At 37.4% G+C, this 23876-nt stretch overlaps 1 protein-coding gene across 9 annotated transcripts in view; it reads left to right on the top strand.

The window, feature by feature from the left end:
- The window catches only part of LOC108740886 (homeobox protein homothorax), a 286672-nt gene that overhangs the window by 84932 nt on the left and 177864 nt on the right, over positions 1–23876 (top strand). For all 9 annotated transcript variants that reach the window (XM_025974404.1, XM_025974408.1, XM_025974402.1 and 6 more), the window contains exons 4-6: positions 7813–7863; positions 15613–15663; positions 21987–22184. In XM_025974404.1, coding sequence (XP_025830189.1) covers positions 7813–7863; positions 15613–15663; positions 21987–22184 — 300 coding nt within the window. The remainder of the gene's footprint in view (positions 1–7812; positions 7864–15612; positions 15664–21986; positions 22185–23876) is intronic.

Raw genomic sequence — 23876 nt, 5'->3', positions numbered from 1 at the left:
TGTTGCCATTTCGATTGTACGCGAACCCCAGCAGGTCACACCAGCCGCCTCTCTAAATGTGTTGCTGTTTACTCTTTACTGGCTCAGGTAATTAAAAGGTGACAATTAACGAGGAGAAGAAACGATTGGAACGACATATAGACATGCCGCTATGCGCTCCGTCCGTCACCTTTTTCTTTTAGACCGGTCAAGTCAGAAAGAATTCAAACATGCAGATGAAGCGCATGTGAACTGTCTCAAATTTTTGACCTCCTTGGCGGATAGCGAACGTAAAATGTATGCAAATGAAGCACATGTATGTTGAAGATTTAGTGAAATTGAAAGCAGCCAGCGGTATATTGGTGTGGACTTTAAAGGCATAATTAGATTTTGCGGCAATATTTTGTTTTTAAATAACGCGTGCATTTTTATGTTGGAAAAAAAAAACAATTATATTGTCTTGGCAAAAAAATCCTTTCGCAAAAACCTGATGCAGTTAAGTGGGTAGTTTTAAAACAATGCATAAAATAAAAGTGATTCCATTGTTCGGTCTCCAGTTGATGATGATGGTACGGTGAAATTTTTAATTTTTTTACGGTAACGTTAAGAAACAGAGTCGCTTGTTACAAATTAAATAATCTATACCCATTGTCGAACGGTCGGGTCTCGGGTAGGTATTAAACGTACAAGGTTTATGGCTCTCCTAAAATTTACAATTTCGATTCTCTCTCACTCCGGGGTTAGTGGGAGTCAAACTTTAATAGGCCATTAACTGTAAAGAACCAAATGACGATGGGGCGACTTGGGAATTTAAAAACTTCTCAGGAATTTTTCTATCGCGTAGTAGCAGTTGCTTTTTCTGCTGCTGCTGTTGTTGTTGTTGTTTTTCGGGCCTTAATTACTAAACTTCATTACCTTTCATCAGTAAAATTCCTATTGCTACCGTATGGTTTTAAAAACGGAAATACGAATACGTCGCGATTTTGAACGTGTTAGTTTTCATCAACACGCTAAAGCCGGTTCAAAGATAAATCACCGGTTAAACTGAAGCTGTTCCGCAAAAATATTAATCAAGGTATTGTCAGTATAGGTATCACCATCTAATGATTTTTGATGCTAACTGTGGTATTTCAAACTCCCGACTCTCCTCATATGGAAGATATATGGTCCCAACCAGAGACTGAGCAACAGAATGTCCCATTTAGACTGTGGTTAGCCCATTTTCAGCCCTTCAAAGTATGCCCTATTTAGTCTGATCTAGACCCAATATCGATACACTTTTAGTTAGAGGATGCCCTTTGAAACTGATGTGGTCAATACGCCTCTGAATAAAAATCAATTTCATTTTATTATATCCAAATTTATTTTAGTATTATGATAATCTTAATAAACCATGTCTGGTTACCTGATTCATCATCATAAGGTCGTCAGTCCTAACACTGGTTGAATACGCAACTCTACTCTTTCCTATCCAGAGCTAATCTTTGCCTTTCCCCAAAACTAGTACAATCCATATCCTTAACTACTTGCGAACAGTAATCTAATCTAGGTTTACCTCTACTTTTCTTAACTCCTGTTTCTGTCTCTAATATGTCTCTGACTAGACCTTCATGCCTAAGAAGTTGTCCTACCAACCTATCACGCCTATTTCTTATTGATTTCCATAGTGTCCTCTGTTCTCCCATTCCTTCAAATATCTCTTCATTTCTAACCTTCTCTATCCACGGTAGCCTCATCATTCGCCTGTAACACCACATTTCGAACGCTTCTAAGCGTTTCTCCTCTGCCGCGCTCGCTGTCCATGTTTCGCATCCGTACAACGCCGTGCTCCAAACATACACCTTTAACAATCTTATTTCGAATTTCTAAATTAACCGTTCACGAGCATAGAATTGACTCCTTTTTATTGAAGGCGACTCGACCCTGCGCTATCCTTTGCATTACATCCCTGCTAGATACCTAAAGTCAGCCACTTCTAATAGGCTGAAGTATTTTATTTTATTTTATTGATCTGGCTCAAATTGGATAACTTGATGAGGACGAAATTAGTCTAATGAAGTCCACAATTGAATCTACGACCCAACTTAGTTCTCATCAGTAATTTATCCAAGCAATCTATCAGACGTGAATCCCGATTTTGTACTCATTGCTAGATACCATAAATTTTGTTTGATATAGATAATATTTACCCCATTTCTGAAAAGGATTTAACTGATGTTTCATTTTACTGTTGCATTTCGTGACTAACCCAACCGATGGCTATAACTTGTTGTTATTTACAATATGTCATAAACGATTTTACAAGACGTTATAAATTACTTTAAAAACGGCAGGTGACTTCTAGTGTCTAAAACCCTCTTTGGAAGAGGCCAGTTGACCTTCCTGAATGTACAGCTTCCTCAGATTAACAACAACGTGTTCATTTTTATAACCCCTTAAATGGCCTTTTCTTTATAAGCTACCTGACTGACGAACGGACGCTTTCCTAGGAAAAAGCATTCGAAAGTCTAATCCGTTTATTCTTTCGAACAATTCGTTCTTTTTCATCTGACGAAAGGGACCATTATTCAGTTCAAAAAAGGTACCCCTCCAGGCAAATGTAATTGCTTGTTAAACTGTCTTCTCGTTGTGACAGAATTGGACGCACAGTGGATTGTTCACTTGAAGGGTTTAACTTTGATTTCATTTTCTTTGCCATTTCTGTTGGCGATTTAGTAGTAAATATTTTTGCATCCTGTCATCTACTGGAGCAATCAAACCTTATCAGGATTATTTAGTATATAGGAAATTTGTTAATAAAATAACTAATCCGATCGTTGTAGAGTACAGATATGGATTATTACCATTCTCGGTTTAGAAATCTCTGTTCTCGAGGTCAATAAAATCTCTCACGGTTATTTTAAGTATGTTATTAAAATTCTAACAGAAAAAGTGTAGAATTTCCCGCTACTCAAAATGAATTTTAACGATTACTGTCCTGGATTATAATAAACGCACACGTAGGAATTACAGTTTTTATTGAATCTGACGAATTATTTATTTTTAATAGAGTTAGTTCAACTTCTATAAGTTGAAATTTAGAATAGTTTATAATTGTTTCACTCAAAAGCCTTCCTTGTTATTATACGTCTGTAATTATTAAATCGGGGAAAGATGAAATAAATTTTGTCAACTTTTCCTACTCTCAATTAAAGAATTATTGTTATTTGCTACTTTCTATAAAATAGCGACGTATAAATAAACATGGAGGTATTTGTTAGTAAGATAAATTCATTCAATTTGCCGCGCATTCCATTCTAATAATTAACACTAGGTTGCGATATTTATTTGTGTAAACAGATATAGTTATTATTTATGTGGCATATGTTATTACAAACGTGTTCCGTGTGCTAATGTTAATGCATATAAGCGTTTAATTAATTGTTGCAGGGAAATAATGTTATGTAATATTTTAAATAGCACCATGCAATAGAGGTCACGAACTTTAAAATATTGTACATTTATTTATTTATTTGTTTGTTTGTACATTGATTATCTATAAATATATTTAGATATTCAGAGCGGCACTTTAGATGTTATTTATATATATTATTTAATGCAAAGATTTGTAGCAGAAACTTCTTGTTGGTATTTAGAAAGGTGGTAGTAGGTTAATAATTGCAATCTGAAATTGTTCCAAGAGTTTTTCGATTTTGGTAACATTTTCATTATTCATACCATACAGTTGCTGGGATACCATGGGGTTATTAGTTTCATTTTGATAATATTTCAGAAATACAACCATAAACTATAAAGCAAAAACAATTAAAGGCCTTTATTATGGTCTAAATCTTTTAAAAGACTGTTCTCGATTTTTCCGGTGCAGTTAAGCCTAGAACATCCTATCTGAGGACCATAAAAGTCCTCGAGAACTTTCTAACAGATATTCAAGAGCATTCCAGTAAATTTTCACTGATCTATTCGCAAAATCAAATGCATACCAAATGGAAGAAATCTCGTTCCTTACAAGAGATTCCAAAATGTCTTAAAATAGTATCAAAACCATACTCCATCATTTAAACATAATAGTGCTTCTATATTCTAGACTCTTCTCGAATTTTCCGATCTGGTTCATCCTAGAATATTCTATCAGGGCAATTCTAGACCTCGAGAACATTTTAGCTCTGAAAAACGCTAGAAGCAGGTGTTTGGTGGTTTTTTTCGCGAACCCAAGACTGTGTTCTCGATTCCTTCGGTCCTTTAGTTCATTCTAGGACAATTCTATATTTCTCAAGCATTCTAGGTGATATTATAATATCGCCTACGTAAAACAAAACAAAGCATTGGATAAAATTTAAAAAAATATTGTCGACATCAGCTACAATGAATTCTTTTTTTGGTTATTTTTAAGCGTAGCTTTTACAGGTTTGCAAAGCCGTAAAGTTACCGAACAAAATATTGTTTGTTTTGAGTTTACATTTGGTCGTATTGTAGAATACTGGAATACTGAATAATGTTATATGCATGTACCCATGTAGTAAGGATAAAAGTAAAATTCACATGCGTCGGTAGCGCGGCGATGCAGAGACGCTTGCAGAATTTTTAAAGGACGGGAACCGCTGATGTATGCGACGAAGCCCCGGCAAGCACAGCGAGAAAGCTCAAACAAACGTGTGCTTCTTTTACAAACCGATCCAGTTTGGCTTAACAAAGAGATCCCTGCATTCTATTCATTCCATCTCACCTGTATACCTGCACACACCGCATCCTGCCTATACCGATATAACGTATACTCTACACACGTCCACATACATACGATTCACAATGAAGGCAAACAACGGCTCTATCACTGCAACGTTGCCGTTTACACAAACTCACCCTATTTATGTCTAAACTAATCTTCCTGCATTGCTACCAGCAGCGTGTACCAACAAGAAGGAATTTAACAAAATTTAATAACACTACATAGGAAACGAGAACTGACTTAGAATTTATCTCAAATCAATCTCTGAAGGAAGTACCGATGTATTGGTTTTTGAATGAAGATACGTAATAGCTTAGCAGAGTATTGATAGGGTATTGGGTAAACTAAAGGCCAAAATAATGATCTTTTACTATCATGCAATTGACGCTGAACAAGAACATCAGCTCAGCGTGTATGTGTGTGCTTTTTTTTCTTCGTCTGAAAGAATGTTCCCCCCAAGTGGTAAGCGTAATAAGTGAATAACCCTGGGTACCCACCTATACCAGCGTAATCAGAATGGGGCCGTTTTGAAACGCACCCATGCATGGTACGCTTTAATGGGGCCGGCACAGCGGACTGTTGTTCACTTTGCTGTTTTATTCACATCTTCCCTAAATCCGCCGTCCTAGGAGTCAATCTTCCCCACAAAGGATCGCTCTGGTTTGTCCGCAGGGGCTCCAAGCGACAACAATTATTATCTCAATCCCAGTGGTTATTCTTCTACCTTTACCTTGTATCAAAATCAGTCCGAATGTTTCTAGCGATGTGCACCTTTATTACAACGAACCCTGAAATATTTAATTAACGCTGTATGGGATTGTGGTGTTTGAATTGAATGGAAATAATAAGTGGCAGGATGCAGTGTCGCAAGTTTTTTAACAAAATTCACTGCATAAACCTTTGTTGAGTGATTAGTGTGAATCGTGCAGCATATGCCTTCTCTTCGCCAGTTTTAATGTTTGTTGTCACTGAAAGTAATTTGCATGTTGCATGGAGTTCCAGCAGTACATTTTCGCGATTTTAGTAAATACGTGGAGTTCCCAGCGTGACCTGGGTGCCTCCTGGTCGGTCGGTCCTTACACCTCTTCCAAAACAATTTATTACAGTAGCGAAAGCATATAAAAGCTCTGTGTTGGCCTTTAACTTTTGTACGTTAACGTTAGTGTATTATATAGGATGTGTGTGCCTTCGTTTGCTGCAAATATATAATTACTCGGAGGCCTGGTACGCCCTTTTATCGGCCACGTGCTCTGAACCGGGGCTCTTTTATATCGTTTTTATCATAATTATAGCTATTTGGTTGCTCCACGAGCGGGACTTTTTATTAACGACAGGGGACCGAATGTGAGCGGGAGGTGCAAAACGACACGGAGAACCCGATTCACATGTGAGAGCTTCATTCTCGCTGTCTCCTAATGTTGTTATAACAACCCTTTCGCTACCTACCTTCATGTCCATTTATTTACGATTAAAAAACTAAACGATTCTTTCAAATTACCTAATATGTAGGTACTTACAAAACTGATTTTAATCGCCATTCTATTATACGCTTAGCAAGCGGGCAGTTTCTAACGGCAGGTGTACAGAAGTGAACAGTGAAATTCGCTTATAGTGACTCCGCATATAACGGGTAACCGTGAATTATATAGCAATTAAATTAGAAAGTTAAGTACACCTAATATTTCAGACTGCTTAGAATGACTCCAGTTAATATGAATAAATATCCATTTTGTGAGATTTGACAGTACGAATAATTGAAAGTAATTTTCTGGTTTTTTGCAAAACACTTGTCTTAATTTCGATAAACTATTTCGAAGAAAAAAAAAGAAGTAAAAATTCTGAACTGATGTTCAGGAAACTGTCAAACGCACTAGGAATCCTTCATCCAAGATTTTTTGTAATATCACAACATTTGTTTGTTTCCTGTATTTTTGATGGGATGCATATCGTGGAACGTTCGAAATGTGGTGTTACAGGCGAATGATGAGGATACCGTGTGGATAGAGAAGGTTAGAACTGAAGAGGTATTAGAAAGAGTAACAGAACAGAGGACTCTATGGAAGTCAATAAGAAATAGGTCAAGATAGGTTAGTAGGACACCTTCTCAGGCATGAAGGTCTAGTCAGAGACATACTAGAGGCAGAAACGGAAGTCAGGAGGTGTAGACCTAGATTAGATTAATGTTCGCAAATAGTTAAGGATTCTAGTTTTAGAAAAATACGAAGATTAGCTCAGGGTAGGAAAGAGTGGAGGTGCGTGTCCAACCAGTCTTAGGACTGACGACCTTATGATGATGATGATGCATATCGTGGGTAATTTCTTATTTTGAATAGTCTCTTCTTCAGTTCCTATATTTCAGATATATCAAAAACGAAGCAGTAATGTTTAGGTTACATATTCAAAAACGTCAATGAGGTTGTATATCAGGGCCTATCTCAATTTCAGAATTTTTATGCACCTCTTGTTTATTCGTGTAAATGGTACAAATAATACTTTATTTTATAAAGATTTATGTAAATAGCTACGGCTCAAGCGAATTTATTTTTAACATAAATATTCTAAAGAACAATTATATTCCGAGAACTAGAAACATCAAAACCTTTGAATTTTGCAAGGTCATACTGTTTATATGTACATTTACATTGTCATATAATACATTAAACTCTTTTTTGTTTAGGGTTCATAATTTATAAATTTTAGTGATCATTACCCTTAAAACACTATAGCTGAATTGCGATAATATTTATAGTTAATTGAAACATTTAATTGCTTATTATAATTTTGTGTTGTTAATTAAAGTTCCGTCTTGTAATAATGTTAAATAATTAGTTTTAACGAACGTAAATCTAATGGCACTTGATCATTATTAAACTTTTCTTTATTTATGTATGTATAACGTAACGTGGCTGCCTCGTCTTCGGAAAGATCGTTTTTGCTTAATGGTAACTTTATTTAAATTACTCGAGGAAAAAACACACTAAAGGTGTTTTTGCTCGACCGGAGTGTTTCATTATGGAAATTTTAGGTGGTTTAAGAACCATAGTTGTATTTCATATTATTACATTAATATTATTTGGTTATTAATTAAGTGCTTCTCTTTTTATTTACAGATTCGACAAGAAAAACCTTATTACATCGCTGATCCTGAAGTAGACTCTCTTGTAAGTTTTCACTACTACTCTAATACTTTTCTTATTTATTATATGTATATATTATTTTTGATTGAGGACGGATTATTACTTAATTCTTCGTCGCCTTTATTTGGGAATTTGACGGTAAAATTTTATCATGCACATTATCAAGTTGCGTGCGCACAGCTAACGAACATTCGCCAGTGTGAAGTTAGCAGCGTATCTTGACTTTTAGTGCGGGTTGCATCCTCACAATCGAGAACATTGTTTATATAATCACATAATTATGTATTAGTTACGTGGTTTCATATGTAGGCACATCGTACACATTTTCTTTTTGTTGAATATTATAAATTCTGCATTCCCGTTTGGTAAATGTAAATGGAAGCGATAAATTCGTTTATTGTTTTTTATCGCCGAAAGGGAACTGGTGTTTTATTTGATGGAGCCGTTAAAAGAAATCTAATTCAAAACGAGCTCGTTTTTTAATGATCAGATTTCCTAAAAAAGATCTCGAAGAGACGTAGCTCGGTCCATGAATATTTATAATTTTTCTATGAAGCTAAATCGTCATCAATGCGAACAATTTTTGTTGAGAGATAGATAGATATAGAAGAAGGCCAATTTTATACATACATATGTATATACAGACATTAAAGTTGTCCGGTTGAATTAAAAAAAAAAAAAAATGTGGAGAACGGCGGAGATCGTTATGCTAATTTATTCGTAGACAACAAACATCCAACATTATCATTAAGTGTTTTACGTAAGATTCGTATCTGAGTATGTGTGCTTGTGTTAAATTAGAAGTAGAGGTAGGTAGGATGTTTGAAGTTGTTTCATCATCCACGGATTTATGGGAAACTGAACATGCAGCTTCGTTAGCGTTTCGCTTTTTTTTATGTGCATTTTTCGTGATAATATCAGATTTAATGTTAATTGAAAATTAAAAGGTTTTTTTAATTATACACCCAGACGACTGCGCGATACTTACTACCTACTCTAATAATAAATAAACTCCGGCAACACAAAACTAATACCGTCGTCATTAACCGGATGGTCCGATGAAGAAATTTAATCTTAAAAAAAAGACGTTAAACTTTTGTAGACATAATAATAATAATAATAATAATCAATATATGCGTCGACAAAATCGATCGGTTCGAACTAGGTAATAGAAAGATCCAAATATGTATATTTTACAACAAAATGGAAACACTTCTTATGTTTATTGCAGAGTACAGTTACAAATCAAAGTAGCATAAAATAACACTTACAGAGGTTAACGGAAAGTAACCATCATCATCATTCCATCCTCAATTATCTGACTTCCTAGATATCGAAAATCAACCACTTCTTATTCCTAATTTTTCGTCTCCTACCTTTATAGGTCGCTCTTTCCCTTCATTTTCTTGCCTTGCATACCAGTATTTTTGTTTTACTTGTATTTATTTGTGTCCTGTTCTCTTACGCATTACAATTTCTATCCCCGAATTACTTTCCACCGATCCTCTATGTCTCCATCTTCTGGTCTACTGTATTTAATTGCAGTTTGTTCATCTCAATTTTCAAGTTTTTTAACTTCTCTGTTTATGTGTCCCATATCGCCATCATTTGGGCTTCGGTTTGTTTTACTTCGGATATCATAATGTAGTGGTTTCCCGTTTCTATCCTTTTTCAATCAGGACGCTTATATCTGTAGATCTTCTTGGATCATTCAGTTTAGATTTATCATCATAAGGTCGTCACTCCAAAGACTGGTTGTTCACGCACTTCCACTCCTTCCTATCCTGAGCTAATCTTCGCACTTTTCCTAAAACTGGAACATCCCACATCCTTAACTATTTGTCAACAGTAAGCTAATGTAGGTCTACCTCTACTCCTCATGGATTAGGATTTTCCAAAGCAATAATTTCGTTCCTTTCGTATCAGTTAACTGTGAGCTCACCTGACTATAAAGAAGTATCGCGGCGAGTAAGTGAATGAGTGGATTTTATGTAAAAGGCAAGAAGGTGTAACGCAGTTGCGTCCGATGGTAATTTTGCTTACAATCCGGTAGCGGAGGCCGTTCATCGGCGATATTAATCGGATCGGGTATATGTATAGATAGAATGGATGGATTGAAACTTGGCTCTGAAAGTCCATCAAGACAACAATCTCGCGCTCTGTAATTAAAGACGGTAATATCATGCCGCGGTGCGCAATTAGCATACGATAATGGATCGGGAGCCGAATTCGCCCATCACATGCTTCCGTCACTGTCTCCCTTCCGTACATTTACCCGTTTGCGCCACCACTGGCGCTGTAACGTTTCAATTATGTAATTGTCTGTACCGGCTCATAGAAATAAAGGAAAAAGAACTCATCCTTTCTTCATTATCTTAAATATAGTGAAGTTCGCTTGTAATGAACGACGCGACGACGATAAGGTATCATATAAATCATAAACGAAATATTAAATTAAGCAACCAATTCTGAACAAAAAAAAAAATTGTTACATGTACCTATTTGCCGTTAGGTTGATGGTTGAATTTAATTATAAAAAGTGTCTGCAACCCTTCCGTTATATATTATTAAATATAATTTGAGCCGTGGGTGTAATGAGAGAATGATGGCAAGGGGAGGGCGAGTGTTAATAAATCAAAATCCCTTAACGGCGCTGAACACACAGAGGGTGTTGTGGGTCGGATAACACTAAATATATTCTTTCAGTCCGCGACGCTATCTAAACTTCATGAATAAAGACCGTGCGGCTTCTCTTCTTCTTGTATCGTATTATATGTATAGTATATACCATGGGTGTGCACCCTGTTTGTATGGCGTAGGTATATCGGCGCTTGACTTTTTCATAAATTGATGATGATAATAGGGGCTTTGCTCTGAACATTTAGACCACTGCCCTTCAGTAGCACAACTGACTGAATTGACTAGAAAAATGAGAAAAAGTGGCCGATTTTAGGTATCTAGGAAGTCAGACGGAAGGAGTAGTAACGATATAAAACAGAGGATAGCGCAGAGTCGAGTTGCCTTCAATAAAAAGAAGTCACTTCTATGCTCGCGAACGGTTAATTTAGAAATTCGGATAAGGTTGTTAAAGGTGTATGTTTGGAGGACGGCGCTGTACGGGTGCGAAACATGGACAGTGGGCGCTGCGGAAAATAAAAGTTTAGAAGCGTTCGAAATGTGGTGTTATAGGCGGATGATGAGGATACCGTGGATAGAGAAAGTTAGAAATGAAGAGGTAGTAGAACGAATAGGAGAACAGAGGACTCTATGGATGTCAATAAGAAATAAGCGAGATAGGTTAGTAGGACACCTTTCAGGCATGAAGGTCTAGTTGGAGACATATTAGAGGCAGAAGAGAGGTAGAGGTAGACCTAGATTAGATTACTGTTCTCGAATAGTTAAGGATGTGGGTTATTCTAGTTTTAGGGAAAAGCGAAGATTAGCTCAGGATAGGAAAGAGTGAAGGTGCGTGTCCTACCGGTTTTAGGACTGACGACCCTATGATGATTATGAGACTATAAAGGCATCTACGCCTATTTTTTATAGCTTCAATAGTCTACACGGCTCTAATGGATTAATGTGACTTTTTTAACAAAATCTGTATCCACGTTTCTTAGTCGCGTATAAAAACTATTTCGTAAGAAGGTAGCATGGGTCCATTATTATTAATTTAGTTTGTTCTTACCGTATAGCCCGTTTCGGTCACTTTCTATACGCTGAGATACGAAAGACCGCAGGCGGTCTAGTTCTTTTTTTCTTCCTAACTAATTAATAATTACAAAGTTTGATTTAATCGGTCAAAATCGGGCGTGGAAATAAAGTAACTAACTAAGTAACGTTTTACTGGTGCTGCCGTTGTCGATTAGCGGAAAGCGATAATGAGCTCTTTTAGTTTTTAGCCTTTTACTTATAATAGTCTCGGATAACATATAAAAGGAACGGCCGCGGCCGAACGGGGTCACTCTTGTTCTTCTGGGGATTAGAACAAAAGGAGTGGATGGTGGATTAATGTCAGATAATGGCAATTTAGTGTTACGGCGCGATGGTATCGCGCGCGAAAACACAATCGACAAATATTAATGGATACCTGACTGCATTCAGTCCGACATACATACATACATACATACATACATACATACATTTACAAGTACATGTACATACGTACACATCATTGTATGACGGTTCGAATCTACGGATCTGGAGCGTAATTTATTATCTATACTATACATATAAAAACGAACGCATTATGTACAGCAAATGTTATAAAAGTAGCTGCTAGACTTTCTTAAATGGTAAATTAAAGTTTGGTACTATGCAGTAGAAGAATCCAATTTTATTATAGAGACGGCGAAGAGATTCACGAAATGTGATCGCTATAACCGACGGTCGCTACATCCAGATTTTTATTTGGTACACGTATATACCGGGTGCGAAACATGGACGGTGGGCGCTGCGGAAAAGAAAAGGTTAGAAGCGTTAGAAATCTGGTGTTAAGGTTAGAAATGGAGAGATGTTAGAAAGAATGGGAGAACAGAGGACTCTAAGGAATGCCAATAACAAATAGGCGAGATGGGTTAGTAGGACATCTTCTCAGGCATGAAGGTCTAGTCAGAGACATATTAGAGGAAGAAACGGGAGTTAGTAGGGGTAGAGGTCGACCTAGATTAGATTACTGTTCGCTGTTAAGGATGTAGGTTGTTGTAATTTTGGGGAAATGTGAAAAAAGCTCTGGATAGGAAAGAGTGGAGGTGCGTGTCCAACCAGTCTTAGGACCGACGACTTTATGAGGTTGGTAGGAGACCTTCTTAGGCATGAAGGTCTAGTCAGAGACATATTAGAGGCAGAGGAGGGGTAGAAGTAGACCTAGATAAGATTACTGTTCGCAAATAGTTAAGGATGTATGTTGTTTAGTTTTGGGGAAATGTGAAGATTAGCTCAGGATTGGATAGAATGAAGATGAGTGTCCAACCACTCTTAGGACTGACGACCTTATGATAATGACAAGTACATGCAGATTTTATGTAGCTATAAAACCAACCGCTTACGCAAAGTCCATCCAGTTGAATCTTCTGAAATTATTGCAGAAATGATTAAAGCTGGTGTAGCTGGGGGTGTATCAAGATTGATTTGACTAATTGCCTAATTCTTGACTAATTTTTATCACTGAGAAGTCGATTCCTATAAATTCTATCGTAACATGGTTTGTTACATTGCAGCATTGATACCTTCTCTATTCATTTCTGTAATGATATGAAATGGTCCCTTCAATCTCGCAGAACAAATAGTGACTTTTCTAGATTATACATTAATAGGTGATTGCTTTGAGTCAGTTATTGTAAACGAAGGTTTGACTATGCTAATTGAAAAGCACTTTATTTCTTTAACAAAGTAATGCAGATCATATGAAGACAACTTAATGATGATACGTAGGCATGTAACACATTTATTTCCTGACAGTTGGTAGAATACGAGCGGTATTCACGAGCTATTTATGTAAAATATATATTTTTTTATATCATCAGCGTGTTGCTATTCAAATTTTAACGTTTGTGCCGTTTGTAACATTGAACAATTTCACAGGAATAATTAATATACATTTATGTAGTTGTGTGGGTAATAGAATTTCAGTACCTATATCAAACGTCGCGAAATAGTAATAACGCATACATAGTAGGAAAAAATAAAATGGAAGACCACCCAGTGTTCCGGGGCGGACGAGGTCAGGGGTTGATAAATATAATCTAAGTCGTCGGTCCTTCTGTTGTTTAACTTGACTCTGAAACGCCATTAAAAATCGTAACGCACCGATTAGTCGTACTGCTCGTAAACGCGCGTTTAACGATTCGAATTTCTTTTTTAATTTGTCACCTTGGTAATTTTCTCGTTGGTCGGTCCGTTGGATTTAATTTGTGTTACGACAGCGCCGTCTAAACGGTCCTGCCTACAACACGGCTAAAGGATACGATAGCAAATAAAAAAATGAGGAAATTTCATTCTACCTACTGTGAGTTTCGTCCAGTTCTTTCTGTGGAAATTATATGAATAGTTATAAGTATAACAAAGTTCGGCTTTAGTGACCCCAAGGGTGATGAGGATAGTAATCGTATTGATCATCATAGTCATAAGGTCGCCAGTCCTAAAACTGGTTGGACACGCACCTCAATTCTTTCCTAACATGGGGTAATCTTTTCGTAGTTCCCTAAACTGGAACAACCTACATCGTTAACTATTTGCGAACAGTAATCTAATCTAGAACTTCTTTCATTCCTCTGAACTCCTTTTTCTGCTTCTAATATGTCTCTGACTAGACCTTCATGCCTGAGAAGGTGTCCTTCCATCCTCATCATAAGGTCGTCAGTCCTAAGAGTGGTTAGACACTCACCTCTACTTTTTGCTATCCTGAGTCAATATTCGCATTTCCGTAAGACTAGAACAACCCACATCCTTAACTATTTGCGAACAGTAATCTAATCTAGGTCTACATTTAGCCCTCCTAACTCCCGTTTCTGTCTCTAATAAGTTTCTGACTAGACCTTTATACCTGAGAAGGTGTCCTAACAACCTCATCATAAAGTCGTCAGTCCTAAGAGTGGTCGAACACTCACTTCCACATTCTCCTAACCTGAGCTAAACTTCGCATTTCCCTAAAACTAGAACAGCCCACATCCTCAACTATTTGCGAACAGTAATCTAATCTAGGTCTACCTCTACCCCTCTAACCTCCAGTTTCTACCTCTAATATGTCTAGACCTTCATGCCTGAGAAGGTGTCCTACTAACCTATTTCGCCTATTTTTTATTGACTACAATAGAGTCCTCTGTTCTCCTATTCTTTCTAATACCTCTTCATTTCTGATCTTCTCTATCCACGGTATCCTCATCATTCGCCTGTAACACCACATTTCGAACGCTTCTAACCTTTTTGCCGCGCTACAAACATACACCTTTAACAATCTTTTTTCGAATTATCCTGACTTATCTGAATCATATTATCACAAAATTATTTATCGGGTGATGTGTCATTTATAAGCGGTTGGTCGCCATGAGATTTTTCTTAGAAAGGGTAGATTTTCAGTAGTCATAATTGGTTTCTATGTCTTTAAACTTTGTGCCGATTTCGTGAGTCGCCGGAGCATTTTCCAGGGGGGGAGCAATGCGCTTGCTTAGGGGGCAGTGCCCCGCCTCTGCTCCTGTCTATCTTGGAACTTCTGGGAAGCGTTGAAAATGGAGCATAGTTTTTTATTATAGTCATTACATTCCCTAAACCATAATCTACCTAAGCACTTGATGTTTCCCGATAATTATTGAACGGTCGATTGGAATTGATTACGAATACCTACAAAATCTACATATGTAGATTTCGATGTCTAATTAAGTATTAGTAGACGGTCGTGTAGAATAATTAACATTTAATCAAGTTTTCGTCGTATTTTCCATTGTCTTTTGAGCGGACATGTAATCTGCGACCTTTGCGGAGGTGTAAGTAATAAGAGTGAGTGTTCGTGAACGTCTCTTGAATGGGACGATTAGGTCTAATTCCGTCGATTTGTTCGTCGCACCCGCAGGAAGGACCGGAAGGCGGTGATTTAACTGATAGCAACTAGAGCAATCTCTCCAATGTACATTGTTCCCATCGTGTATATTATACACATTTATATGTCTAGATGGGTACCTCGGTATCGTGTAAAAGGATTCAAGTCGTGGCATTACCTAATGACTTATAATCTGTTTTATTGTACTCTTTCTAAATCGTTCTTTTTATTTTTTGTTGCAGATGGTCCAGGCGATACAAGTGCTTCGGTTTCATCTCCTCGAATTAGAAAAGGTAAGAAAATTGTTCATTTTTATAAATTTAATATAATGTTGAACTTCTGCTCCGGATTGAAACGTAATTTTGATATTCACGGTTGGCCAGCACATGGGCCAGAATTCTTTGATCCAGTCGATTTTAGTCATAGCTATTTCACATACAATTTTCACAAGCCCATCCATTTTACGTCTATTTCATTTCATTGAAATCCAACGTAACAAAAAAAAACTAAAACTTTTGGGTGTTTCATTCCCACCAGCCAGTAATACTGGTGGGCGGGCAGTCCCTCCGGACTACGCCGGAAGGTAGGGCGGAAGGCCCTCTTCAGCCTGCTTTCAGGGATCGTGGGAATGGGTGGGTGGTGGTTCGGGTGAGAAAGATGAGACGGACGAAATGAAGACAGAAGAGAATGAAAGTTTATCTGTGGAATATTACTGCCTAAGTGATCTAAGGAAACCACAGAAAAACTTGAATCAAAGCAGACGGACCCGGAATCGAACCGGCGTCCTCCCGAATGCTAAGCAATGGTCTAGACCTCTAGGCCATGCCGCTCGGTCCCAACGTAACAGATACTACCTACTATTTATACTTATCGTAACTATAAAAATAATTGCAATCGTTTGGCAAGTCCTTAAGTGTGAGAAAACCAGAAATGTATACTGAACGTACTTAGGTGGAAACTTGAAAAGACTCCATAATGTGGATAAAAAGTGCCTGTTCTGCTGCTAATGTGCCGTTTTATTTCTTGGGCATTAATCAATATTTATTATTTAAGACAGGAAAAAAATTGAGCAATCGTCAACGTGTATTCTTGTAACGACTGTTTAAATTGCTGTAGGAAACTTGTTCGTCACAGTAGCGGGCTTTTTGTCCAAGTGCTTTATTATTGGCTGTCAATACTTCATTAACAACGTTTCTGTTAAGAACGTGGTGTAATCCTTAACTGGTTTTCAAATTAGTCTTGTACTATCGCAAAAAAGTAACGAAAACGACACGATTATAATTTCAAGGATAATCTTATCTGGATCTCCCTCAGAGGATAAGGATGTGCAAGAAACATCTGTGCACTCCTTTTTGTCCGTAATTGTATTAGTAGCTACACTCAGACTTAAGGTACATAGGAATAGGTACTGACCTAGAGGTTTAGACCATTGCTTGATATTCCTGGATGAGCTAGATCTAGGCACTTACTGGAGCAGTAGTAGTATTCCATAGATAATCTTTCACTTCTCATAAGTCTTCATATCGGCAGTCTCTCCTTTCTCACTACAACCACAACCCATTCGTCCCTATGTTTCCAAACAGGAAACTGAAAAGGACTTCCCGTCTTCGTTTGCAGCATGGCCCACCCTCATTAGCAGCTAGTGGGAGTAAAACAGTTGTTTTGGCTTGCATTGTTTGTAAGTTTGGTATAAATTTTGCGGATGGTACTCAATTTGTCTTTAATGGCAAAAGTGCATGAGAGACAGGCAGACAGACAGATAGGTAGATATAAGTAGTAGTTAGAGTGCAAGTATTATATGGTTAAAGGGCGGAGTTGTTTATGGTGTTCAGCGTCGAGTCGTTATCTAATAGCACGTTCGTCCGGTAAAAAGGATATCGCCGCGAAGCTCGATCGAAGTCGTTTGATACAATGCAACGAACGTAGCAAAATGGCCGTGTGGTATGAGATAGCGTATACGAAAGTTGGTATACCGTCTGGACAACAACCGACAACCGGTTATATGCATTTTACCTCAACGGATCGCCGCTATTATAGCGTCCATTCGAAGATAAGCTTCGATACGGAATACGGACCCGTTAGCAATTTAAATTTCCGTGCATGCTAACGTCCAAGAGGCGACCTAACAGACCAGGCCAGGCCAGGCCAGACCGACCGCGACCATCTCTCTCTTCATCTTCTTCTTGTTTGTCGTCGTCCAGCTGCTGTAAGACGGACGTAGGCCACTTTTGGATTTTTTAATCGGATACAGGACAAGCTCGACGTCCATCCGCCAAATAGGGACCACAAAACGAAAAAGCGGCTTATTGTTACCCCTTTTCTTCTTTCTTGAATCGCTGCGGATGCTATTGTTTGTGAGGGAATCGGGATCGTCTATTCAAAGTGACTTCTGCCAGAGCTTTCGCTCGACATGGAAGAAAATTTCTAGATTTATTTGTTGTTTGACATAACTGCAGACGATTATTCATTTAGTCTAAAACTCAAAGATCAAAAATGCAGTGGAACGAGAGGGACATTCTTCCTTCAGGAATCCCAAAATATATAACTAGGTTTCTCAATTACTTTTTTTTTTCTTCAACTAATACCTACTTAGCAGAAACTTAATATGGAACCTCCACAGCGAGAACAATTAATTCACTCCTCCCGATTCCTTTTCCTATTTCGTTCTTCGGCTGTTGGAGTGTTTGTGCTGTGACCACCGATTATTCAGTTCTCGTTCTTTTCTTGCGGTCTTTTACCAATATTAATATTAATGCCGGTCTGTTTTCAAAACACATCATCGTTTTTACAATGACTGGACGAGACGTGTACATTTGTAAAAGTCATTTAACGGTTGGTCGTGTCTGGATTACCCGAGTGACAAAGAGAAACGGAGATGGACATATACGAAACGAAAGAAAGAAAGGATGGAACCGACCGTCAGATCGTTAGTTACCTACCGAAGTAGTAGTATAACCCTCTTTTCTGAATACGATAACAACGACCATTATTGTAATAATACTGATAGTAATAATTGCAATGAGATGTGGTCGGTCGTTGTCGGTGACGCAGAAGCGTCTGCTGCATCCTAATTAAGGAAGACGGCAAACGCGTGCACCACAATATACATATATATATATATAATAATGTAATATACACACGAGGGTACAGACAGAGAAGACGTGATCGTTCGAATGACAGCTGACAATGATGCGAACAGGCGAACGTTACTTTACTACCCGGATCGGATCACATTCGGGTCACGTTACAACCTTATATATGTATGTGTAGGTGGGTGTAGGTACATGCCCATCTAGTTCTTGCTAATTTTCGTCATCTTGCCTTCGGTAGATTTGGGGTAGATTAATAATGTATTTCCATTGCATGCAATTTTGTGGCTTCGACTGCGCTCATATTTTTTTGATATTAGTAGTAAACATTTATGCAAGATGATGTAAAAATGCTAAGTTATCAACTACTAGCTACAAAAAAACAGCAATTTACATCTGAAATGGATAAGTTAAACTAATTGAACTTTGCCTCGTAAATAATGAGACGAATGCTTAAAATATCCGGCTCGAAGGACCAATGCATTAAAAGTATAAATCTGCATATATGTGATAAATAACAGATCCATTTGGATTAAAATTTTCGTAGAAAAAATTGAACATTCTGCACATTGACTACTTCATTATGATTTTGCAAAAATGAGCATTTACGTTTACTTTAATGTCCCAAATATTCATTTCTAAAACGCGCTAAAACCTTGAGCGATTATCCGTTTGGTATACAATTATTAGGCTTTTAATTCTTGGCGAGTTGTTATACTTGTAATATTCCAATGGGTCTTTTAATAAAGCGCTTTGTCGCTCCCGACAAAATCTAGACAATCAAACGTAATATAATCGAAGTCCGTCCAGAAGATGATCGCCGAGAAAAAGTATTAATGACAAAAACCAGATCGTGTTCCATTGTAAAGCTCGGCCGTTTGTCCAGAAAACATTTCGACAACTCACTAGTGCGGTTTTTTATCTATTTCTCTCGACGCGACCGACGTGAAGATGAAGAACAAAGTCGATCGGGGAATTTGGAAGTCGATTTTACGAGGTGTTCCAAAAACATTCCTTTACATCAAGGTGGTGATCGTATAGAATAGGCCGTCGATATAAATACATAGCAAGAGTTGGTGCTTCAATTTGGGAAGATGGTCTTTGGAAGTGAAAAATTTGAAACATTTTTTTGTTCACATATTCAAACAAACACGTCAACTTTAAACTCGTTCATGATGATGATGATGTTGATAATGTTGTTGATATGAGTAACATTTAGGAATTATGTTAGGAAAAATGTTCACTTAATCACGACATAATATCGACATGGAGCGAGTTCTAAACTCATACGTAGAAAGAAACCTGTGACGATGAGATCGACTTGTACTACAGTTTGTTGTTGTCGTAGTTTCATCTCGCTGGTTATCGTAAGCTCTATGCTAGATAAGGATCTAAATTGACGATGAAATAGAGTTGCCTCACGCCGCTTCCATTGTATTAATGCTATAATAAGGATAAGGAAGGCATTCGCATTAAAATTCTTGAGGCGACGGTTGTAAAAATTCTAATCGGTGCGTAATATTATGTATTGATATGTCATTGATTCGATCACTTGTTATAAATAATTGTTTAGGTTGCGATGAAGGCATGTTTAAAACAGACGATGATATTAGGATTGATCAGTTGTGAGGAGGGAATCTTTAAAATTCCAATAATGGTCTCTTGTTAGCAGTTCCTAAAATAGCTTTGTTACGGTTAGAACTAGATGGCTTTTCAAAATAAGTATTACATTTCAATGTCTAAATTAAATCTGTTTGTAAATATTATTTAGAACGGGCAGTGTAGGCTATCCTGGGTCCTAAACGTTGTTAATCTCCTTTGGTCATAGACACAACACACATGGCGTTTATTTTCTCCATCATTCTCTGCCAGACTGGCACCAATTTACCTCCATACTTGTCCAGTTCGAAGGCCATCCTGGTTGACCATGCATCATCCCATGCAAATGAGCGACTTTCTTTTTTAATCGTGTGCCAATTTTGACCACGATACGTTTATGTTAATCGGAGTTTCGTCAAGAACGGAACGGTCTGGTCGTCTTTGTTTTTTCATCCACATTTTCATCGTCATCGTCGCACCAACTGTTTCGTTTCCTCAAGCCAAAAGCTCTTCAGTAGGGATACGTCGCACCCAAAAAATTACTTGTAATGCCTGCCGTGATTTAACAAATCTATACTTTTCCCCGCTGATTCGCTCGCAGAAATTAATATTGCTTCTCCTTAAAGTCTTAAACTCCCAATTCATCCCTACAAAGTTTTAATTTTATGTAATGTCGCCATCCTAGATTTCAAATACAAACGTAACTGATTCTTAAAAATTGTCAAAACACGTTTTGCTTATAAAAATACTATCCAAATTTCCAGTTTTTCCCGTGTAATTTCCAAAAAGTTTCTTTCACACAAACATTGTCCTGTCAATTACAAATACAACAATAAATAAATCAGTCAAATCACTTGAACCGTGCTCAAGCTATGCTCCGTCATACACTTGGTAATTCCCTAAAATTGACAGCTAAGAGCAGTTTGAATTTGGTTTTTACGTTTTTCTAGGCAATTTTTCCAATTTTTCTCTTTGTAAGAATCTACCTCGGACTTCAAGGAATATCTTTAAAAAAAAAATTTCGAAATTGGTTCATTCGTTCATTTATATATAAAAGTAATAGTGATGATCAATCAGTTTAGACATTGTGTCACATTTTCTATTAAACGGAGCAGGCTTCTTTTGAATGGACAATAATTTGCAGGACATCTAGGATGTCCGCTTCAATTAGACTTGACTTGGTTTATGTATTTTAGTGAATCAGGTGCGTAGGTGGTGGTTGGTACGTGCGCCTCACGCTGACAAATATCCTTAACGTATGTCTGACATATGGACACCCTCGATTTTTAACTTTTCGTTGTTTATGATTTGTTATTTCGTTTGTTGTTGGAAGCAGTAATTACTAAATGTGCGCGCCCGGCCGAAATGTTTTCGTTGGCGCCTCCTACGACTAGCAATTAGGCTTTAAATTTATTTCGGTGCGTTAAAATCTTATCGTTTATCTACCGTAATAAACATAATTTATCTTGACGCTACCAAAACCCGCCGTTCTCGTCGCAAGTATTTCGCCATTAAAAATAAACATTTTGGCAAATCCACTCACTATTGCTGTCTCTCTATTTTTTTATCTATTTATTTACGTATCTATACATTTATGTTTGTATAATAAGTAACTTCATGGATATATCGCAAAGTCTAAAATATCACACATTGTAAATAACATTAACGCACTTATCTGCATATTAAAACTTATTAATATAATCGACTGAAAATTGTTATTGATGATGCACCGTCACTTCGGTTCAATTAAAATGTTAATCAAAACAATACGATGTGGGTACTTGTACTTGTTATATTTGCATGCGATCTTTCTTTCCTTAATGATGCAGAAAGCACCGGCCGGCGGCTAGGCGACGGCGGTGGTAGTAACGTTTCCTGTGTGCTGTTGTTTCAGTTCTTATTTTATTCTTTGTTTTCTTTTGTTGCAGGTGCACGAACTTTGCGACAATTTCTGTCATAGGTATATCAGTTGTTTGAAGGGCAAAATGCCCATCGATTTAGTGATAGACGAGAGGGACGGTACGAAGCCGCCCGATCCACTAGGCACCCCCGCGAACGGCGACGGTGGCACCAGAAGTACAGCGGACTCAACGTCGCATACGGACGGAGCCAGCACGCCAGATGTCGTGAGTACTTTTTATACATTTTTTTCGCCAAAATGCAAACAAATGACACTTATTTCAAAAGGTCCGTTAATCATAACGATCATTATCCTTGTGCATTAGAAGTTACACCAAATAACTGGAAAAAAAAAAATTCAGTTTGAAAATCTTTTGAATAAAAATAATTCGAATTTTTGGTGATGTCCTAAATTGGGAACCTTTTGTAGCGATGTTTTGAAATGTCATATCGCCGGTGTTGTGCGTTTTCAATTATTTAATATTCGTGGAAACAAAATTTAAATGTTACAACTTTTGAGGTATCGTATTATTCGATTGCCTTTCTGCTAGAACAGAATGTAACTTGATCCGATTACGATCGTACGAAATGTTCAGAACACATTTTTTGGTGGTGTAATAGTAAACTGGATAAGATACTGATCTTGTCGTATTCACTCGTATCGTCGATGACGGATGTTGAGGAGACAGATCATTGGACGGACATTGTTCTTTTTAAGACGCAACTTCGAGAAATGCATATCATTAAATGAACGACGCGATGATGAGATCTTTTTTTTTCTTGTCCTTCGTTTGGGTCTGAATGTTACGACGAAAAATCTACAATTCCAAGTCCAATATTATCTTGCTACAAATATTCCATCATGCATAGATATTTTTAAAGTGAACTATAAATTGTTACTAATTTGTTACAATATCCAAAAGTTTGTCATTCCATCCAGGTACTGGAAAATAGTTGAAATGGTAGCCTTATATTATTAGGCTCGTATATCCAAAAAGAAAAGGCTTAGAGAAATATTGTTGGTGATATAATTTGTCGCCGATTTGTCTCTGAAAGGTGGTATTTTTTCCCATTTTGTCGCCGGTATATCCAGCGAAGAATGCCTGGAGAATCGCCAAGCAGGCACTAGACATAACAACGTATTTCTAAATTAAGATAGCATAGAAAAATACTGTAAGGGATATAATTTGTCGCTGAAAAATGGTATTTTTATCCATTTTGTCGCTAGTACATCCAGCGGAAAATGAATGGAGAACCGCCAAGCAGGCGCTAGACCTAACGTATCTCAAAATTGAGATGCCATAGAAAATACTGTATGGGCTATAATTTGTGACCGATTTGTTGCTGAAAGATGGTATTTTTATTCATTTTGTCGTCACTATATCCACCGAAAAATGACTAGAGAACTGCCAGAAGGCACTATACATAATGTATCTTGAAATTAAGATGGGATAGAAAAATACTGTAGGGGCTGTAATTTGTCGCCGATCTGTCGCTGAAAGGTGGTATTTTTACCCATTTTTTTGTCGGTAATCCAACGAAAAATGAATCGAGAGGCGACAACCGGGCTCTACACAAAACGTACTTCGAAATTGAATTGGCATAGAAAAATATTATAAGGGCTATAATTTGTCGCCGATTTGGCGCTGAAAGGTGGTATTTTTACCCATTTTGTCGTCGGTAATCCAACGAAAAATGAATCGAGAGGCGACAACCGGGCTCTACACAAAACGTACTTCTTAATTGAAATGGCATAGAAAAATATTATAAGGGCTATAATTTGTCGCCGATTTGTCGCTGAAAGGTGGTACTTTAACTCAGTTTGTCGCGAGTCCTTACAGTTATTTTTGTACGATATTTCTATTTAAGGATACGTTATGTTGTGTAGCGGCAATTTAACGTCACCACAGCCGTTTTTC

The sequence above is a fragment of the Agrilus planipennis genome, unplaced genomic scaffold (genome assembly GCF_000699045.2).
Source record: "Agrilus planipennis isolate EAB-ADULT unplaced genomic scaffold, Apla_2.0 scaffold40, whole genome shotgun sequence".
In the NCBI taxonomy this organism is placed as follows: Eukaryota; Metazoa; Arthropoda; class Insecta; order Coleoptera; family Buprestidae; genus Agrilus; species Agrilus planipennis.
Note: the sequence above shows the minus strand (reverse complement) of the source record. Positions and strands in the feature narration are given on the sequence as shown.